The 22,035-nt window shown below is 40.6% G+C and overlaps 3 protein-coding genes across 5 annotated transcripts in view; 1 reads left to right on the top strand and 2 right to left on the bottom strand.

Annotated features, from left to right (window-relative positions):
- Window positions 1–22,035, bottom strand: part of LOC116520190 (prelamin-A/C-like) — a 109,833-nt gene that overhangs the window by 28,203 nt on the left and 59,595 nt on the right.
- LOC116520256 lies at window positions 9,487–12,454 on the top strand. Of its 3 annotated transcripts, none has more exons than XM_032234422.1 (3): window positions 9,487–9,780; window positions 10,203–10,259; window positions 11,112–12,454. In XM_032234422.1, the coding sequence occupies exon 3, from the start codon at window positions 11,121–11,123 to the stop codon at window positions 11,982–11,984; it is 864 nt and encodes a 287-aa protein (XP_032090313.1). In that variant the 5' UTR covers window positions 9,487–9,780; window positions 10,203–10,259; window positions 11,112–11,120; the 3' UTR covers window positions 11,985–12,454. The 3 variants fall into 3 exon arrangements, with proteins under 3 accessions (XP_032090313.1, XP_032090312.1, XP_032090311.1); XM_032234421.1 differs by having other exon boundaries at window positions 9,487–9,915; XM_032234420.1 differs by lacking the exon at window positions 10,203–10,259.
- On the bottom strand, window positions 16,800–21,093 carry LOC116520261 (lymphocyte-specific protein 1-like). Its single transcript, XM_032234428.1, has 4 exons — window positions 20,987–21,093; window positions 19,376–19,513; window positions 19,075–19,155; window positions 16,800–16,966 (listed from the first exon to the last, which is right to left on the bottom strand). Exons 1-4 carry the CDS (start codon window positions 21,059–21,061, stop codon window positions 16,874–16,876), a joined length of 387 nt encoding a protein of 128 aa, XP_032090319.1. The 5' UTR covers window positions 21,062–21,093; the 3' UTR covers window positions 16,800–16,873.

Below are 22,035 nucleotides of genomic sequence, written 5' to 3'. Positions count from 1 at the left end.
AGTATTGTTAAAACTACTATAATACCCCCAATTCCCCTTTTCTTCTTTAGGTTAGACATACCCAGTTTCTTTAATAATGCCTCGTAGAATGTATCATCTGCCCATCACCTCCTTTGTCATTCTTCTCTGCATTCTTTCTTCAGCATCCTTCTTGTTGTTAATGCAATTTGATGTAGTATTTCTGACCAGTACAGCCTAAGCTATCCCTTCCCATGATTTTAATACAATGTTGTATTAATGCTATGCAACCAATATTGAATTGGTTTCTTTGTGAACTACAACTACTGGCTCATACTTAATTTGTGGTCATCTAGGAGCCCAGATCCTTATCACAAAACAACTGCTAAGTTAGGTACTATTATCCTAAATGTGTAAATCTGTTTTGTTTTTTTTAAGTGCAGAACCTTACCTTTCTCCCTAGTGAACAACATTTTGCTGGATAGGGACTAATGTTGAAATCTATCAAGATATTTTTAACTTAAGACTCCATTTCCTGAAATATTAGCCATCTGTTGAAGTAGTAGGGTTGTAGTGGGATCACCCTTCCCACTTTATCAAGAAAAACTTTATTAAATGCCTCACTGTAGTTGTGGTATATTATATTCATAGCTTCCCTTTGGTCTACTAATATAGTTACTCTGTCATTACAATTTGTCTGGCATTTTAAGAAACCCATGCTGGCTTCTAGTAATCACTTTTTTACCTTTCAAAATGCATGCAAGTCTACTGCTTGGGATTCAGCAATTCAGCAGTTCAACCTTCTCTTGGCTTTCTTCTTCTTCTGCATATAGCAAAGAATTCCTTTACGCTATTTTTGGCTTCATTGCAAGCCTTGATTTATTCTGAACTCTAGATTTTCTTAAAGATTTGGGTCATTTGCTGATATTTTACTTCTGCTAAATGTCCTTCTTACCATTTTTTAAGCATGTCCTTTTTGTTTTTTTAATTTATGAGAACATTCTCTGCAACCACACTGGTCTCAACAGGTCTCCCTTAATGATTTTTTCCTTCCAGTCTTCCTGAACTGATTTTCATTTCAGGATATCGATCTATCATGGAATCCTTCATATATTTTTCTCCTTGGCTTTAGTAAACTCAGCTTTTATAAAATTAGAGTTCCTCACCTAGAACACCAAACTCTCTCTCAAGGTTTTTACATTTCTTCAACTTATTTTTTTCCCTTCCTTGGAAAATATTAACTCTGGTACAGTTGAATTTCAGAAAAGAAATGATGTACCGGAAAGGGGGCTCATCTAAAAGAAAAAAGTGGTATCTGCATCTATGGGTTGGTTTCAGAATGGTTGCTTGAACACTTATCCTTTTCTCCGGCTAAAGCAGTATTTGATACTGGCAAAGTGCTACTTTTTCAGTACAGACTAGGAATCTGTATTCTGCAGTATGAATGTTGGTTATACACTGTGGGATTGAAAATAGCCAATGGTCCAGATAAAACTGGATTAGATAGGCCAGCGATATACCTTGAAATATGACAGCTTTCAAAACATTTTCTCCTTACCACATGTACTCAGTAGGAGTGCATGCTAGCTCCTAAGTGCTACACACATAGTAATTAATGCCTGCATTTACTCAGCTTGGTATGCCTATGACTAAAGGCTTTTAACAATTTACAACAGAAAGCAATTTAAATGTGAGTATGAACAATTGCTAACATAGAAATTAAATAGGTAAATCGAATATAATTCATGGTGAGAATTGACAGAATCAGTCGTTAAAAGGCTCTAGGAAAAGATATGTTTGAGAGACACCTTTAAAGCTGATAATGAGATTAAGCCAGCTCAATGCCAGAGGAAGTCTGTTCTTAAGAGTAGGGGAAGAAGATGAACTCATAGCAATTTTAGGTAAACCTTTTTGAGATGATCTTATTAAGAGTGAAGATTTTTTCTGGCTGGAGGTCTAGATCTAAACTATAGAAGGTGTTCAAGATAATGACCCAGTACTTTTGGCTGGAAATGAATTGGTAGCTTTGACACCAAATGTGGGAAAGCATCTGTGGAATATTCAGAAAAAAAGTCATAGCCAAACAAAACTATTTTATTTGTGCAGGTAGAGAGTCCCCGTCCCATTTGTCAATCATTAAATGCAATTCTTTATTTATTAAATGCAATAAAGAAAAGTATCATCAAAGACAGCACAATCTCTGGGGAAATGCATTCATACCAATGATTGATCATGTTAATCATGTTATTATATTTTTAGCTGAAAAAAGAAGTTCTTACTTTGCTTGGTTACAAGGCTACTACCTTCATAGGCTAATAATTGTAGCATCTAATCCTATGTTCTGATAGTGAGTTTGCTCTCTTCGATCATGAAAGTATACATGATAGTCACAATTAGCAATTGCATTAATCTCATGCTCCTGGGCATCGCCTTGGGAAATTCATTTTAATTACAAGTATGTGATGCCATTTTGATGTATGTATTTTCCCCCCTCTTTGCTACCCAGCTTGGAAACCAGAGGCAATACTTCATGCAACGCTGATGTTTCCCTGGCTATAAGGAAATTATAGTGAAAGGATTTCTTCCCTCCTAGCTCAATCTGCTTTAAAACCAGCTATTGATTTCTTCAGAGATGGAAGCATTTCTCCAAGCTGACTTCATTTGAATTTGGACTTGGCATCAACTCAAGAAGCAATAATGAATTTGAAATCCTTTCTAGATCAGATTTTTTATTCTGAGAAATTTAACTTGTGTGCCGTATTGAGCTTTTTTCAAATTTTGTTTTGAACTGAATTCCTAAACTTGACTAGGAGAAAAAGATGAAACTCCCCCCCTCTTCCTATCTTTCTGTTTTACACCCTTGGTAAGGAAGGAGGAATCTTCAGCCTCAAGATAGCTAGAATAGATTTCTGAGATCCAAGAATGAAAACAAAAGTAAATATAGAAATAACATTGAGGATTAAGCAGTACAGCTGATGCTAAGGATTCTTGTATTATTCAATACTGCAACGTGCTCTACATGGGGCTGCCCTTGAAGAGCATCCGGCGACTGCAGCTAGTTCAGAATGCGGCCGCGCGAGTGATTGTGGGTGCACCTCGGTTCGCCCACATAACACCTATCCTCCGCGAGCTGCGCTGGCTACCTGTTGATCTCCGGGTGCGCTTCAAGGTGCTACTCACCACCCATAAAGCCCTTCATGGTAGTGGATCTGCGTACTTGAGAGACCGCCTTCTGCCAATTACCTCCCTGCGACCCATTAGATCGCATAGATTAGGCCGCCTCCGAGTTCCATCTGCCAGTCAGTGCCAACTGGCAACTACACGGAGGAGAACCTTTTCAGTAGCAGCTCCGGCCCTTTGGAACGATCTCCCCGTGGAGATTCGTACCCTCACCACCCTTCAGACCTTCCGCACAGCCCTCAAGACCTGGCTTTCCCGTCAGGCCTGGGGACAAAGATCGTAATTTGTCCCCACCCGAATGATGAATGTATGTTGAGTAGTATTTTAATACTTATGTATTGTTTTATGTTCATTGTTTTGTACTCCCCTCCCCTATGTTTTGTAAGCCGCCCTGAGTCCCCTCAGGGAAAAGGGCGGCCTATAAATTGTAATAAATTCAAATTCAAATTCAAATTCAAGCTTATTGAATGGCAAGAGATACCAGAATGTCTATTCTTCACCATAAGATGATGTTTTATGTTCCCACCCATGTTGCAGGTGGGAACATAATTTCTTAATACCACGGAATACCACAGAACTTTAAACCGAAGACTGTTTTGGTGCCACTCTATTTAAATACTACGTGGTATTCTTTTTGAATGAAGATTTCTAAGATGGCTCTTGTGGTGAGACTTTGTTTCAGTTATGGGTATCTGGCTAAAATGCACTTCAGGAAATACCTTCTCCCAAAGTGCCTTCTCCAACCACAAAGTGAAAGCCATCTTGGCTTGCTTTGCTTATTTTTTCTTCTGATGGCTGATTAACAAGCTAGGGCCTTTATTCCCTTCATAATCTACTATCCTCTCAGATGTAGATATTGAAACTGGAACACTGCACTGTTTCTTGAAATATTTTCTGACAAAAAAACAACAACTGGAGAGTAAATGCAAGATATTATCCTGAGCTTGAGTGGAGATCCAACGTACCATTTGACCTTTGTCTTCCTTATCTAAATAATTCTTGCCTTGAAGGAAACATGGGGCAATTGAGGTACAGTTCTTATTGTGGTGCATTTAACAAGATGAATGGTAGCTTCTGAGGACCAGTCAAATTACAGGACAATCCTTTACCAGCTCCCCCGACAGCTGCTGATACCTTTTGACCTAGTGGAATAGATCCATTCCTGGAAATATGAATGCATCTCTTTGCCTCTCTATTACAAATAGTATTTGCCACCCTGTAGGTTAAAAAAAAGACCATTATATCCTGCTTCTCCTAAGACTTGCATTTAGAAAACAGTTCTTTTCTGTATCTTTCATTTTTCTTTTGCTTTCATCTGTTAATTTTTTGTGTGATCTGATATGTTTCCTAACAATTTAATAAAAATTCTGTGAAAAATAAATGAGTCCTGTAATGTCAGCTACATTGAGTCCAAACATGAGGGGCTGTCGTTTAATTGATTTATTGAATTAAAAAACAAGAGGCTGAATTGCTTGGCATACCAAACCTAAATCGTGGTTTACAAATAATTGGGTTTACAAATAATCATACAATATGCTAATTCAGAAGTCATTGCTCAATTGTGAATCTGAAGTAAATTCCAAATTACTGTAAAGATGTTTGTTAGAAGCAAGAAACTTTGCATGCTTACTTAAGAGGAAAGAACAAATCTAAATATATTTAGATTTTTCCTGATCTATCCTCATAGTGGTAAGCACCAATCTCTTTCTTACAAAATGTTGATATCAAGTCAAAATGCAAAAGGAACCAGAAAAAGATTGTTTTATTATAGAACATTCCTATTTATGATGTCTGGTGATACTTTCATAATGTTTGATGCTCAGGCATTTAGTAGTAGCTATTATAATGTAAATAACATCATTTTAGTGACATCTTGACACACGTGTGACATCAATTACTCAACTTGGTAACCCTTTTGAACCACTAAAGCATGTTAGTAATGGAAACCAGCAATACCCATCCTTTCAAAGAACATTAAATTTATTTGCATGCGAGAAGTTTCACTAAAAAACCTAAGAAGAATCAGGAATTCACCCCTCTTGTAGAGGCTTATACGAATTAAAATATCTCTGTAATCTGTAAAATCCTAAGTAGTGAGGTGTTTGAGGTAGATAGAACTAGAAAGTGGGATATTTTTTTTTTTTTGAGGAAACAAAGGCCGTGTGACTTAGGATGATTTTGCTGTTTATTCACTACCATTTTCGTAACATTCTGTATTTTTAATGAGGTTTTGTTCTCATTTGGAAAAATTGACAGTACTTCAAATATTGGGCTTTACCAAGCTTGATAGCATCTTCTCTTATTGTCTGGAGATTTGGATTGCATAAAGAGAGGCCCCCGGAGAAATGAGAACACAATCAGGAATTGAATTTCACATGTCATAATCTGTTTTTGCTTTTCAGATTGCTTGGGTTTATAAAACAGTGAAAGTAATGACGGAACTAAAGACAATACAGCAGAAAAGGAAAGCAAGGAGAGAAAATAAGAAAAGTCAATGAATAAGTCTATCTTTTGTAACTGGTTATGTTACCAACTATTCTGTCACCCTTATTAACTTGAGGTTGGAAGTTAGGGATTTTTACATTCCTTTATAAATGGTCTTATGTTCTCACAGTTCTATGAAAAAAAAATCATGTTCATTTTGAGCCCATTGTTAGAGCAATTCTTATATGGCATTTTGCTATATAGACTACTATTTCATTCTGAACCAGTCATAAGGCATCTCATATGTTTATTAGAATTTCTCTAACGCACTGTTTTATCATAGCTCAATACAGGAGTTGTTCGTGGTTTTATGATGATGTGCATCAAATATGCCAAAATGAACAAGTAAATTTTAATAAGTACCAGTTCATAAAACTGGTTAGCTACATAATTGCCACTCACGATTAATTTCCATTTAGGAATTATCATAGCATATAACAAATAGTTTATACATTTTCATGATACAAAAGTAATTATTGTTGGTACAAACTTCAGTAAAACAAAAGTGAGAAAATGTTGCATTGTGACATGAGGCAAATCCTCAGCCTTCCTAATATCAGTTATAAATATATATGTATTGCAGTATATAAATCATGTGGTTTGTGTTGCAATACATGCTTTGTCTCCCTCCATTTTGTGAATGCCTAGGCTAAATCTGCTTGGTTGTAAATTTGTCGGACTTTGTGGACGTTTTATTCAAACTTTTATATGAGAAGTGTAATTTAATAATGTGGGTTGCTGTGTTTGTCATATGAACTTGTTCCTGTTTTTTAATTAAATGCTTATGGGTTCATCAGGCTCTTATCATTTTTCAGATTCTTGTAAATACTTTGGGATTGCATTCCTGTATGTCTGTAGGACCAGGTGATGATCCCCCAAAGTGGACTAGAACTGGTCTCTTGACTTCTAGGCCAGAACTTTTAACATATTGGTTATTTAGGACACTTATATTAAAAGCAGCATATTTCATGTGCTCAGAATTTGAAAATCATATAGCAATCCTCTATTTGAATAAAATAGTTGAAATCTACATATCGTGGGTCAGAAGAAGTAAACTGTAGGGACAACAGAAACATTGTATCATGTTTTCTTCATTTAATGTTTGTATTCCATTTTATGCAGATGGTTTTTCTATATAATGTTTTGTGGTTTATTCTGTTCCTTTGATATGACCTATTTGGCTAATTAACAATGTAATTCTTAGTATCAGATAGGTTTCTGGAAAAAGATGAAATTTTTTAGCAAAAAGTATATTTTAATGTTCTTTTGTAATCATTACAAACATTCCACTGAACCCGTTTATTAAAACAAAATTATGCTTTTTATCAAATTTCAATGCGAGTTCAGGTGGAGTATGGAATAATTAAATACTTTGTACATAACCCATTATGCCCTTAAATCTATATCCTTACAAAATAAATGAACTGTTTTAATACAAATACAGCATTTTAATATATGTAGTTGTGTGTAGATGTAGATTCACCTTCAGACATGTGATGTTATTTACTAAATTAAAAGGGGGGGTCTTTACAGGCTGCCATTGTGTTACTTTTATTGAATTTGTTACATTTTACTGCTTTATATTGGGAGCAGCCCAAAATCACTCTGGAATCAGGTTACCAAAATGAAAGAACATGCATGCCCCCCCCCCTTATGGAAAAAACCCAAGTCAGTTTATTGGAAACGGAGAATCAGCATATTAAAGATCTCAGAAGGGAAAAACTAATTAAAAATAGGAAACGCAAGGGAAGATTTAGAGGGTGTTAGAAATAATCTTGATTTTTAACTAAGCCTTTTTGGATGAGAGATTTTTTCCAAACTCCAAAGCTAGAGTATAAACCGATTGCTTGCTAGTAAATTGCCACCTAAGTTGGTGCAAGGAGGCAAAACAACAACTATGATCTGAGCTAAAACTTCCTCAGGCAAATCACAATCTTTTCCAAGAGGGCATCTTCCTCACATTCCACTAATCGAGCATAAAGATGTTTTTGTTAACAAATTCTAAATGACTGTCTGAACTACCTGATCTTCAACTCAACACCTCCCCCCCTCCAATGAAGCAGCAGGCGAAATTTACCTTCAGCTGTTCTGATTTTAAAATGCTTTCCCCCTTTCAACAATAGGGTGCTTAAATGCCTTATTTACAATGTGGTTAATGATAGAATTGAGTGCTAGATCTAACCAGGTTTTATTTACGACTACTAGAGGCAAAGTGAACAATCCCCTTCTGGCTGCAATTTTCAGAACTATTTGAAGAAAAAGCGACACAATATGCCTTCTCTCCCCAATTGACATTTCAGATTTTTCTGAAGATAAAAAAATACATTTCAGTTCAGATAGCAAACTGTCGTTGGAAGAAATATCCAGATTCCGTTCCAAGCCAGGATATAATGAAGCGGCAGAACCACCAACCATGTGAGGTTCTGGGAAGTTTAGAGTGGATGGGTTTTATACGGTCTATATTCCTATGGGGTCATGGCTAGTTTTGTAGGCAAAAGGGGAAATATAAATTCTAGGCTTTCAAGTTAATTTTATCAACGCTTGATTTGTGTTGCTTATCTGAAGTTCTTTCCCGACTCCTTCTCCTTCTGAATAGATTAACAAATCAGCATTTCTATAAACTGGCTTCAGTTTCTTCTTGGGGCAGGGAAACAGGCTGATTTCTGCCTCCCCTAAGGTTCCCCCCCATTTCTCCTTTAGGGGAAATATTCCATCCCCCCCTTTGAATATCCCCAAAAATTTCGTGGGGGGGGGTGTATTCCACATTACTGAGCAAATTTTCCCAAGAGCAACTGGAATTACATTCGTCTTCAAACTAGCTTACTGCCAAACAGAGTTTGAAGAACTGCAGTCCAAATGAGTTTAGCTAACAAGGTTGGAGGCCAAAGCCCTCTTGCAGGAATTGTGGACTGAGGTGGACTGTGGCTGGCGGGGGCTGAGAACAGACTCGTTATTCCTGCAGGCACAGCGATACTAGCTAGAGAGACTGAGAATATCAGGTGTTTTTTATCTGAGCACTTGATTGCAACAAGTGGGACAAACCGTAAGGTATTGTCAGTAAACTCTCCTATATATATATATATATGTTTACTTTACTCAGGGTTTTATTAACTCCACAAGATCTCAGCTCTTTTTTGTTTTTAAAAATCGATGCCGCTAAGCAAAAGGAGGCAGAATTAGATGGGCAGAAGAAGCCTGAGAGAATAAAGTGTATAGGCCACCCGTAAAGTTCAAGGAAGCCGCACCTAAAATTCTCGTTCCAGTCCTCTACATTAACTTTCCACTCACAATAATCACACGGGCTGCTCTCATAGGCGTCTTTCCCTGCTTTTTTTCTGCCCCCCCCCCCCAGCCTTCTTCACGGCTTCCCTTTCGCTTCTCCTCCGCAACGTCTGTCGGTGCCTCGAGTGCTCGAATGGAACACACGGTAAATACTAAGTCCCTGAAATGAGGCTCAGCGTTCAAGGCGCAGCTGTCGCCCGAACAACCTGCATTCATCTCTCCCCAATTTCCTGGCCTCCTTCCCAAGAGACGCCATTACAAAAGCGGTTCTGCCCTTCAAATTACAAGAGCGTTTTCCTCAGAGCTTAGTTTGCTTTCCTGCCCTTCTCGACGCTTTCCTTTTTTTTCAGAGAAGCCGCCGCGCCTGTTCCTATTCCCCCTTCGCGCCTGTTCCTATTCCCCCTTCCCGCCCGTCTTTCAGCCAAGACCGCCACGGGAGGCGCGCCCGGCGGGCCCTCCCGCCACCACCTTTAACGCCGCGCCACACCCGCCCCGCCCCATTTACATAACCGTAGGCTAGCGAAATCTCGCGAGAAAGAAGTCACTGCCAGCGTCGGGTGAGAGGGAGGAACCTTAGCTGGCCGGCTCTCACGAGAATACCCATCCCACGTTCCCAAAGCCACAGGTGAAAGTAGTTGCAACGAACACTTCCGGCTTTCTCTCGGAACGGACCGCAGAGCGACGGCGAAGAAGGGGGGCGCGAGCCTTGGGCTGCGCGTGGAGCCAATTCCTCTTCTGTGCTTCATAGTCAACCTCCGTTCGTCCCTCACCGACAGACTCGGGAGGCCTGTTCGGCTGAGGAGGTGGAGGAATTCTTCCCCAATCATGGAGTCCCCAGGGCGCCTGCCGGGCATCGGGGTCACCAGGGTCCTCACGGTAATTCCTGGCCGCGGAGCCTTTGCTGGAAGGGTGCGGGGTGACCGGCTCTTGCTGGGCTGAGCCACGATCATCCTGTGGGTGGAGCCGTTCCCTAGTTGGAGCCAGAGGAGAAGGAGCTCTGCGGTTTCTTGGGTGGGGAAACCAGCGCTTTGCAATGAAAAGCGTGGGTGGGGGGTTTGTTCTTTGACCCTGCCAGGCGGGGAGGGGGGGGGCGGGAGGTTGCAGCTATCCAGAGGGGGGAGGGGCTTAAGGGGTTTTTTTTGGGGGGGGGACAATACAATCAGATCTAAGCTTTGCATATTATTGCTGGCTTGCCTGCCTAAAACACATTGATGAGAGTGGAGGTGGGAGCATACAGATAGGACTTTAAAGAGTCAGCAGTGAGGAGAACTTGCCTATTTTCTTCCTCTGCCCTGCAGTTTCTTCTCAAAGGCTTTCCTGCCAGCCAAGCACAATCCTAGCATTGGAGCAAATAGGTAAGGAAGTCTGAAGATCACATAGAGAATGAAACATATTGGTAATGATATGACTTGATCTCAGTTAGTGATTTAACAACCCTAACACTTCGAATATATTAATGGTTAGGGTTATCTACATTTGATGGTTAAAACCACTGATCAAGGAGCTTTTTCAGCCAGGCACTGAAAAGCATCAGCTCTGAGATACTATGACTAATTTTTATGCAGTATATGAAATGGGGGGTTTCCAACATGATAAAGGGACATCATAGTCCAATCCCCACATTTTTCTGATTGATAATTTGATGTCTCCTAAAGGTTTTAGAATTTTTAAGTATTTGTATGCTTAATTATTTGAAAACGGTAATTTCAGGCTTCATGCCAAATGCAGCAATAAATTTCAACTCTGCAGATGTGCAATCCTGCATTTAAGAACCTTGCTTACAGCAGAAACAACATGGTTTTGTTTTGTTTTTGCTGAAGACAAGATAGAAAGTATATGCACACAAAAATAAGAGTCAGGGTTCCAAACTTTAAATTTTCAATAAAAATTGGGCCATTCACTGCCTTGAGACTGGAAGCCGTCTGCTGGATGCTGATATAATGATTCTGTCTGGCATGGAAACCTTTGGTTCCTATCCTGGTTCATTTCTTACAGGTATCTGGTTAATGGGTGCTGGCATGCTGGCTGGGGAATTCTGGGGAATTCAGGGAGTTGAAGTCCACAAGTCTTAAAAGTTCCCAAGTTTGGACCCCCCTGGTGTAGTCTTCCCTGAACAAAATGTTCATATCAATAACCCTATATGTTTTGGAGGCTAGAAACCTGAAAAAGTAACGTAAAAAAAAATCATTTTTTCTGTTTTGATTTAGGGGGTCAAAATGCTGATAACGGTGACGCCACCCTATGAACCTATCCTTCTCCAATCACAAGTTCCACCTCCACCTATTCTACCAAAACCTGGAACTGACAATCTTAAGCTACAGAAGCTTCTGAAAAAAACAGCAAAGAAGAAGGCCACCTTATCAGCACAATCAACTACATCATTCCGGTCTAATCTGTCTCCTGTAAGTGAAGCTAGTCCAGACCTGGAGCACAATGAACGCACTTCCCCACTCAAGCCAACAGAAAATGAATTCCGCCTCACTATCAATCTTCCACCTCGTTTTTCGGTCAAGCCCATCATCCATCATGTTCCATCTCCTTTTCCTAAAGCAAAACCCTTCACATTCACAGTTACAGAACAGAGGAGCCTCTCAGAGCATCTCAAACTAACAGTCTCACCTGCCATATCTCTGCATTACAGACCGACAACTCCCGAATCACCAAGGCAATCTACAGAGTTCTCTTTAGTTCCCCCTACTCTCTCGTCCCCTGCCTTTGTTTCTCATGAACATCCCATTTCCTACACTCCTCAAGTGGAGACTCCAGTCATGGTCACTCATGTGGCTGAAACGCGTTCCTCTTTTCATAGCGTGCAAGCGCCAAGGGTTAAGTCTCCACTAATAGGACAACCAGAGGAATATCCAAGTCGTGTTCATTTGCAAACCAACTATGCAGCTCCACTATCAAGCCAGACATATGAAACATCTTTTGTACAGCATCCCAGGTCACTCACACCCAAGCTACATGTTTCTGCACCCCCTGAGCCACCCGCCAGGAAAATGAAAGCTGAAAAATACTCCATATCCCTAGACAGTATACAGTGGTTACATCCCCAACTCATCAGCTGGACAGGCCTGTAACTCCACGAAGCAGCAAAAGCCCTGAACTACAGACTGAAGTCCAGAGACAGCCAGCTTCCAACAGATCACAGTACATGGGGCCAGAAACAATCCTTCCTGCACCATCCACTGTCAGTGTGCAGGAGTTTTTGCCAGGAAAGATAAACCAGCAAGCTGTATCAGTGGCACCGCCACCGCCACCATCTGTCTCCCAAAGTCCTGCCAGCTCGTCACCCAAATCAAAGCCAGCAGTGCCCCCCAAAAGCAAACTTAGTGGCTGGTCTCGTCTCAAAAAACACTTGGTAGTGGAATCTGATGTTCCTCAGTTCCCAGTCTCAGAATCTGAACCAGAGCAAGGGAGAGAAAAGCCAATAACTGAAATCTCAGAAGTGGATCCAGGTCAGGAGAAAAAAGGAACCAAGTCAAAAGCCATCAAGATGTGAGATGCCATCTTGTACCAGATGACAATCAACAAGGAAAAAAGACCACAAACTGAGGAAGAAAAAGAAATAAGGAAAGAGGGAACGTTTTCATTCCGGCGACGTTTACCCCTGCTTCTCCACAGGCCACGCTTTGACACCCGGAAACTTAAAGAGCTGGCTTCCAAACCCATGACAAAGATCACTACTCTGTTTGATGTGCGTCGTATCCAACGCCAACCACCTGAAGATACACAGACGGGTTTTAATAGGATGGCATCTGGGTGGCAGGTGAAGGAAAGAGAGGAATAGATGCTTCCTTGAGAAGATGGTCAGTGGCTGAGAGAAAATGAAATAAATCCAGATTTTACTAAAGCAGCACTTGAGAGGAGAAAAAAATAAAATAAAATCCTTCATACAGAATTACTGTCTATAATACCAAAAAATGAATATGCCTGTTTTACTCAAGTTTTAACATGGGGCTTGAGAGAGAGAGAATTTTGTTTTTTTATATAGAATAACTCCCTATATAGAAGAAGGAAATTAAAAGATCTGCTGAAATAAATATAGGATGGGACAGAAATGTATTGGCTTGCTCCACCAAGCCTACCTTTTATTCTAAAATAATCCTAAAGTTCTTGGCTTTTCTTCCATATTCAGTCAAAAAAGCATTTTGAATAGAGCCAAACAATCATCCCATATCATCATAAAAACATATTCAGATATGTTCTCTCTCCCTACCCCCCTTTGAGGTCAAATGCTATCCCAAGGTTTAGGTCTTTTGGTTAGAGGACAACATGAGTAGGATTATAGTAGGAACAATGGTGGTTTTCACAAGCTACTTTCATGTTTCTGGCAGGAAAAATGAATGTTTTTCATACACCGCCTAAATCTAAATTGTAATACTAACAATGCACACAAAATTGCAGTTTGAAATCAACAGTTACACAAGAACAAGATTCAAGATGGCTTCAGATCCTAAAAATAGGACATTAAAAAGATTAAACTGGTTTAGCTCACATGAGCATAGAAAGTTGTCTTGCAGGCCTCTTTAGAGGCAACACTTCAGATTCTCCATCAAAAGAATCCTGCCCTTTAGTATCCCATAGATCAGTGTTGGCGAACCCAGTTTCTGGCATGCATGCATGAGCGAAGACCAGGTGGCTGGTGTGCATGCGCACGCCGGAAACCAGAAGTGAAGCTGCCCATTGCGCATGCTTGTGCCAGGAAGATGATTTTCTGGTTTCTGACATGCATGCATGCACAATGACCAGCTGGCCTGTGCACATGCATACACCTGAAATCAGAAGATCATCTTCCTGGCTTGCGCATGCGCACCAGGCAGCTGCTCTTTCAGTTTACGGTGCTCCCACGTGTGAATACCAGATGGCCAGCACACCCAAACCTGAAAGAGCAATGGGTGATGGCTTGCATGCCCGGAGAGATAACTCTGCATGACACTTCCAGCATGTGTCATCACAGCCTTAGATGTACCTTCCTAGAGTAGAGCCTTTGCCAGATGAATAAGCACATTAGCAAAGATATTTTCCTTAAGGTGCTCTGGTAGCCAGGCCATTTGCAGCATCACAAAATAAACACTGAATTAAGGAAAAGGGCAAGCAGTGTTCATTGCACAAGAGTCAGGATAATGTTTTTTTCATGGGCCCACCTCAACAGAAACTCGAGTTGTGGAATCTGGACAATTCTGTGCTTCTCTTAACTGCAGTGAAATCCATTTAAACCATTTTCAAAATTTAGCATGACCACGCCAAGGCTATTTTCCCCTAGAAAGCAGCTGCAGGCCAATTTTACATATTAAAAAAGGGAAAACCCTGTGCAAATATCAATTTACCCCACTGAACCTAGCTTTTAAATGATGTCAGGTGATTGTCAATACTTAACCAATCAGCTCCAGAAGAATGACACAAGAATTTTTTTTTCTAACTCATGGAGGGAGCCTGGAAAAAAGGACTGTTATCATTATCACTACCATCATTAGCCATGGATTCATAAAAGAGTAATGCTTTTATGCCAAGCCATCTAGAATGTTTTTGCACCGAGATACTATAAGAACGCAGAAGAGTCAAACATTAATAACTCTGTTTAATGGAAAGATATTACAAACATGCTGTGGCTAAATTGGCATATTAATAACCCAAATGCTGACATAACTGCAAAACAGGAAGTAGCCAATGGCACTCAGTAGCAGTGAAATAGCCATGGGCTTGGTATATTTTATGCCTTATCAAATTGTTGCAGTTTGGGGATTAATGGCATAGATCTTCAGCCATTTCACTATCTTCTTCCCAGTGGCGGTTTGCAGGTGGTATGCTCCGGTATGGGCGTACTGGAGCCTGCCCACAGCACCGGGTACTGTTCTGGTATGGCCCACCCTCCCGCCCGAGCTCTTTACCTGTCCTTTAAGCCTTTGGCGCTTCTGTGCACGCACATGGCGCATACGGCGCAGATGCAACGCCGAGCGGTTGGAGCGTCGCAGAGGCTTGCAGAGGCGTTGCAGGCAGGTACGATGCATGCACGTGCCATGAGTGTGTGCGCCTATGCCATGTGCGTCCATGTGGGCGATGCTTGGCCCGTTCCAACTGCACTGGTTGGAACGGGATCCGAAACCCACCACTGCTTCTTCCCATTGGTAGTTGCAAAACATGAGTATCATCCATCAAAAGCAAAATTGGGAAGATTTAGGGCTGTGATGGCAAACTTATGGCATGTGTACCGGAAGTGGCACGCAGAACTATCTCTCTGGGCACATAAGCCATCACCTCTTCCTCTTCCAGATTCCAGTGCACTGGTCAGCTGGTTTTTACACACACGGGAGCTCCGGAAACCAAAAGAGCAACCACCCAGTGTGCATGCATGCACCGGGAAGATGATCTTCCCATTTCCGGCACACATGCGTGCCCATTTCAGCACTTCAGTTTTATTGTATATAGTTGTATGCCCCGTTTTTGCTCTAGCATTAATGCTTTGAATAATGTGTGAATAGCAGATTTTAGGCTACTATAGTTGTTTTGCAAGGCCTCTGTTTTATATCAAAAGACAGGACTACCATCACTTCACAATCTGTTTTTTTCCCCCAGAAGAATGACAGCAAATATACAATTCCAAAAATGCCATCACAAAAGGCACCCGAACCCTAACCCTGAGTTCATTTTGGTTATTCCACTCTCATCATATGCCATGCAGTAGTAGATCATAGCTTTTGATCAGATCATTGGAAAACAAATTTTTGTGTCAGCTGCCTGTTGCTTCAAGACAACTCAAATGAGCATATAAAATATGGAGCACAGTCTCCTTTAGTGCAAATATATGGAACATCAGAACATCCTATCCACTTTCCTGCATATATCTTTAGCAGTAACGTCAGCGTCAAGAATCAAAATGTTAAATTTTGCAGCAGGCAGGAAAACTGGTTTTCTACCAACCACTTACCCAACTGAGTCAACTGATATCTTTGTGTTCACTTTTAATTGGTGTGTTCTACTCATTATTTATATTAACAGTGTCTTAAAATTGAAGTGTAGGTAAGAATCTATCCCATACTGTATTGCATAAAGATCAGGCAAGTAAAGCAAAGTAACGTTAAGGTCTTCTGTCCTAACTTTAAGGGCAATATAGTAGAAGATAAAGATCTCCTGGACTGATTAAGTGCCTTATTCTTTTAAATAGCTATAAAAGCCAAGTTCGGTTTCAGACATCTTCAAATATGTTTTTTAGCCAAAATTAGTTGGGTCGAGAGAGAATTCTAAGTAAAGAAAGCATACACGAACCACACTAAGGTTTCAAATGTTTGGTAGAGTAAGTGCCCTGTTTTGAGATGATAATAAAAGACACGGAAGGTATGTTGAGCAATGAGGAAATAGAAATGTTTGGTTCCTGAGAGAAGCAGATATACGGTAAGAAAAGGAACAGTGATATGATGGAAGCAAAAGATGCTCTTAAGTTTTTTCTGAACTTATCATGAATAAGTGCTAGGATGGTTGCCATTACACCAACACGGAAAGAATTCTTTTCACAGCTTAAAAGGCAGTTCATATGAAATCCTGACTCAAGAACAATTTTTATAAACATTGAATATGTAGAATGAATAAAGTGTTTCTATGAAAAAAAATGGATTCTCATTGCTAGTAGAGAGTTGAGAAATGTTATTCTAAGTAAATGCATGCCTCCCCCATACATCCCTTAAAATACACCACCTAAATCATTCCTTAAATATTCCGTATGCCTTTGGGCTTAAAATGTGACTGTACCAATAAAGGTCCCTGTTTGAATTGTCCATTACCTTAGTAAGGGAGGAACATGACAAGGAATCGCTTTATAAAGGAGCACTCTCTGCTTCTGCTTATAGAAATCTGATAGCAAAGCCAGTCAGCCCTTGGTCAATTATTATTGACTTTATATGTGCAAAAAGAATTTGCAAATGCTATTTAGTACATCAGCCTACCTTTACCTGTGAGTTTGGTACCAGCACAGCTATTTTGCCCTCGCCCCATCTTCTATTGGCACCCTTTTGTACTGTCCATGTCCAGTTGCCACATACTTATATTTCTTGCCAGGAATCTTGACCTAAAAATGAGGATGAAAAATTGCAATTTCAGTGGTTAAAACCCAAATCCTTACTATTCTTCCATCCTACAGTTTTTGAAGTGCTTTGAAAAAAACTAAGTTTGACCATTAGCCATCAAATATGGGCTGATTTCATGCACTGTGCTTCTGTTCCTTTTTCTTTGGCCTGGAAGTTTAAACAACAGTTCATTATTTGATACCAGAAAAACCTGAACCTATGTCTGTGATGGCAAATCTATGGCATGCATGCAAGAGGTGGCATGCAGAGTCCTCTCTGTGGACTTGTGCGCTGTCGCCAGCTGATCTGATTCCTGGCATGCCGGCTAACTGGTCTTCATGGGTGCCAGAGCGCCAGAAAATAGGCCAAAAAACAGGCCATTTTCCAGACCATTTTCAGCCCATCTTTTGGGCATTTTTGGGCTGTCTTGAGCTAAAAGTAGCCACAAAAATGGTCCCAAAACCAGCCAAAAAACAGACATGGATGCTCAGCCAGCTGGTGTTCAGGTTTTCGGTGCTCCGGCATGCCCAAAGACCAGCTGGCCAGTGCATGCATGCACACTGGCCAGCTGTTGTTCAGGTTTCCAGTGCGCACACATGCATGTGCATGCATGCACAGTCCGGTTTGGGCACTCTGTGCCAAAAAAAATTCACCATCACTATCCTATGTCAAAAACCAAAATCACCTCAAACCTCTGCAGAAAAATAGCTCAAAAGTTAACAAGCAAATCTGCTGAATTGTTATTCCAGATGCTCCTACACTTTAAATCAGGAGTCCCCAATTCCCAGTCCAGGGATGGGTACCAGTCTGCAGTCATTCATAATTATTTATGTAAGATATGCAGTTGCATACATCCCCCCCCCCAAAAAAATAAATAAATAAAGGCAATAAATAAAATGAGAACAGGGTCAAGAATAAAGTTAGAAAAAGCAATATGGAAAAGAGAACATAAATATACATTGTAAAGGGGAATTTTGGTGAGTCCTCTATCCCCCCTTCTGTTTCCCATCCACTCTTCACTCCTTAAATATTTGTGTTAATACTTTACAAAGCATCGGAGGTTTTTCTTTATTTAAATCATCCATGGTTTTCGATCTCGACTCTCTTCCTCAAAACCATATTCCAAATTCCTGGATCCTCTTTACTGTGCAATATGTTCCATATAAGGGAGAATTTCATTATTATTGTTTTATTGTATCCTGCCTGTATTATTTTTGCAAGTAACAAGCGGCAAACATACCTGAAACTCCTCCTCTTCTATTTTCCCACAACAACCACCCTTTGAGGTGTTGGGTTGAAAAAGACACAACCTTCTGAGGTTGAGTGGGGGGGACACAGTTGGCCACTAACATGGAATTAAAATTTATATCCAATCTATTTTCACAGAAAATTAAGAATATATTTGCACAACTAGCTTGGAGGTAGTTTACTTGCAAATTTTCCTTCCCTGCGTTCAATCCCTCTCCATCCCCTTTTTGGATAAAGACATTTATACCAACCAAACAGATGATGACAATGAAGAACATAGAATTCTGATTTGTGTGGAACTGGGCAGGAATACGTGACCCAGGATTAGTCAATGTGAACATTTGTTTTTAGCTCCATAGGTAGAAGCAATGTGCCTCTGTATGTCATTTGTTGGGAAGCGCAAGCAGGAAGATGCTATCACACTCCTGACCGGTTGTGAGCTTCCTCGGGCAGCTACTATGCTTCTGGCAAAATAAAACACTGAATTAAATACATATTTCACTTGATATAGTGGAACAATTTTCCTTTAATACCATGAACAGGAGAGCTTGCATTCAATGAGCTGAGGAAGAGCCAACTGCATACAGCCACAATAATGGGAGAAAAAATCTTTCTTTTAATAGTCACAGGGTGGCTATAGAAGTCCTTCAAGGGTGCTTTAATTTGACAATGCATTACGTGAAGCATCTTTTCAAAGCTACATTAAGGAAGAGTAAAACTAAGCTGCTGTGTTGTTTCATTTTGCATCACTTCTGGGCCCTTTTCCAGCAAAGCCCCACCAGGCTTAACATGGATGGCCACTTATACAGAAAAAATTAAGCTTCATCATAGCATTTCTCCCAAAGGAAGCAGCAATCCTCACCTTAGAATTTGCATCTGTTTGGGGGTTCTCCTTTTGCTCCCAAAGGCTTCTTATGTTCACAATGTCTCCAGCCACAATGTCCTAGGAAGAACACAGACGTGATGAGAGATGTTTGAAGTGCCCTCTGTGAAAAGGTCTTTATGTTTTGCAAGTCAGGTCAAATCTAGAGTCCATATAGGTTCCATTTGGTTGATGACATTTATAACCGGACATCATTTTCATCACAAGATCAATCTCTGTAGAAGAAATTGTATCTTTCCAATGGTAGGGATTTGACCACATTTTTTTAAAAAAAAGTTACCTTGCAGGGCATTGATTTTGCAGATGACTGAGCCATTTCACCAGTCTCCCAGAGGCTTTTTATGCTGGCCACTGCGGCACTATTGGTAGGAAGGTCAATGGAAGGTTGGCGCACTGGCTTCGGAGTTTTGCTGGAGATCTGCAAAATAATACAAGGGTGAACTGGCTTTCTAGTTTCAAAAAAACCTCTCTCTCATAGTCAAGTTTCTTTATGAAGCACTGAGTTGATGCATCCGTTAGGGAGAATCAGCATTATGGTAGCCATCCAATTTAGCAACTGATCAGAAAATGTCCATCCCTCACAGCCTTTGTGCCAATATAATAGCAATAGTGCTTAGACTTATATACCATCCCATGGTGCTTTACTGTTCTGACCTAGGTTTCCTGAGAAAGCATAAACCACAATCTTAGTCCCCCAAACCCTCTTTTATTTATATGGCTGTGACTGATGATCATTCACAGCCCAACAGAAGATTCCGACAGATGTCTGCTCTAGTTGCCATAGTCTTTTTGGGTAACGTTGATAAGCACCCACCTTTATCTCCCTTAAAATGCTGCCAGAGACCTAATTGCCAATTAGTTTTGCAAGGCCAAACCTAGCAAGAGTCATATGGAACTTATCAGATCTTGAACCTACCAGATGAACTAATTGCTTCCTGCAAAGGTACATTTGCTCCTTTTTTTGTCTTATGGGGGGGGGGGCAATCATCTCCAAGCCTTTCTCCCAAGTCATCCCTTTTTTCTTAATTGTTCTTGCCTTCTGGCAGCTCTGTGCATGTGCACACTGGGAACAGGCTCCCACTGTTCCTCTGCCTTGCTGATGTCAGGCTCCGGAGGCTGACATCACTATCAGATGGCCCTCGTTCCCTCTCTGCCTTCAACACAGAGCCTTTGTCCGAGCCTTCCCCAGACTTGAGGACTGGCCCATGTTCCTCCCCAACCTCCTCACTGTCCGACTCTGCTGCCGGCTCCACAGGCCGCTGGCAGACCACAACATTTACATCCCTCTCTGGGTAGTTTACAATATCAGCACATTCCCCCCTAACAATCTGGGTCCTCATTTTACCGCTCTCCAAGGGATGGAAGGCTGAGTCAATCTTGAGTTAGTCAGGATCAAACTCTGCTGTGGGCAGAGTAACCTGCAATACTACATTCTAACCTCTGCACCACCATGGCTCTAATCTTTCATCAATGGCCATGCAAAGAAAAACAGTGCAAGAAAGCTCAAACACCTGTGGCGCACACACATTGCCTTCATTTCATAGTCATAAATCAGTTACATCAGATAAGACAAAGGATAATGCCATCAGCCAGGTTAATCATGGGTTAGAATACCAGAAGAAGGTGGATTTTAGCCCATTGGGAATTAATTGCCAAACAAAATATTATAATACAACTCTACTTTTTTGGCTGCCATGGAAAGGAGGACATCTGCAAAAACACATCAAAAGCTAAAATCTTGCATGGGTGACAGTAGTGCTCAGTTAACTTGCCAATGAGTGAAAATCAATGGACTTATGCTTTTGAATGGGCTTGCTGTAACACATTTTTTAAGATGACTCTGAAAGTACTTCTTTGAAAAGCTTGTCAAAGTCAGTGAGTTTAAACTCACCTCAACGGCTTGAGTGTATTGCTCAAGTTTATCATCAATCTTGGAAACTGGAAGTGGTGCTTGGGTCTTCTTCATACTGTTACTGGAAGGAAAGAAGATGGTAGAAAGGGTGCTTACCACAGACCCAACATTTCAGAGCCTAAACCAAGGAGCCAAGGTGGCGCAGTGGTTAAATGCAGCACTGCAGGCTACTGCTAGATCAGCAGTTCAGCGGTTCAAATCTCACCGGCTCAGGGTTGACTCAGCCTTCCATCCTTCCGAGGTGGGTAAAATGAGGACCCAGATTGTTGGGGGCAATATGCTGACTCTCTGTAAACCGCTTAGAGAGGCCTGAAAGGCCTATGAAGCGGTATATAAGTCTACTGCTATTGCTATTGCTATTGCTATTGCTATATAAACACCATTGTTTATTTAGAATTATGACCAGTGATTTCCACAATTTGCATAGAACACATAGCACGCTGAATGGCAATGTGGCTTACTTATTTATGGCTTAGTTTTTGGATGAACCCCAGCGAGGATGATTTCTAAATCATGATTCATGGTTATCTGTATCAAATGGAGTTTATTTAGTAGCCTTTAGTTAAGCAAACCGCAGTTTACTATGTTATATAAGCATACACAAGAAGAACAAGTGGCAGCACAATTCAGAGTAATTTGTTGACTGAACCCTGATTAGGGTTCTGCAAATTCAATGAATATTTTAACTTGCTTGATAAATTCTGACTGCCTAGAAAGAATGCATAATAGAATCCTGGGGAGATGGAGAAATTGCCTTAACTGGAAATATTTTCTGCAGGTCAACACATTAAAAAGTGATCTTTCAGACACACAATGATAATGAACAAACCATCAGTCTTGAATTATTTGCAGAGTTCACAGCAAAGCTCTTTCAATAGGTGGCATCATAACTCTTGATCTTTCTTCTAAATGTTATCCACATGCATGTGCCCTGTTATTTGGCATTTGAAGTGGCATTTTAAAAGTTTCTTATTGCTTTCTTATGGTATAAGGGAACTAAACCACATGGTTATTTTAGAAGACATTAT

Source organism: Thamnophis elegans, chromosome 17 (genome assembly GCF_009769535.1).
Source record: "Thamnophis elegans isolate rThaEle1 chromosome 17, rThaEle1.pri, whole genome shotgun sequence".
Classification (NCBI taxonomy): Eukaryota; Metazoa; Chordata; class Lepidosauria; order Squamata; family Colubridae; genus Thamnophis; species Thamnophis elegans.
Note: the sequence above shows the minus strand (reverse complement) of the source record. Positions and strands in the feature narration are given on the sequence as shown.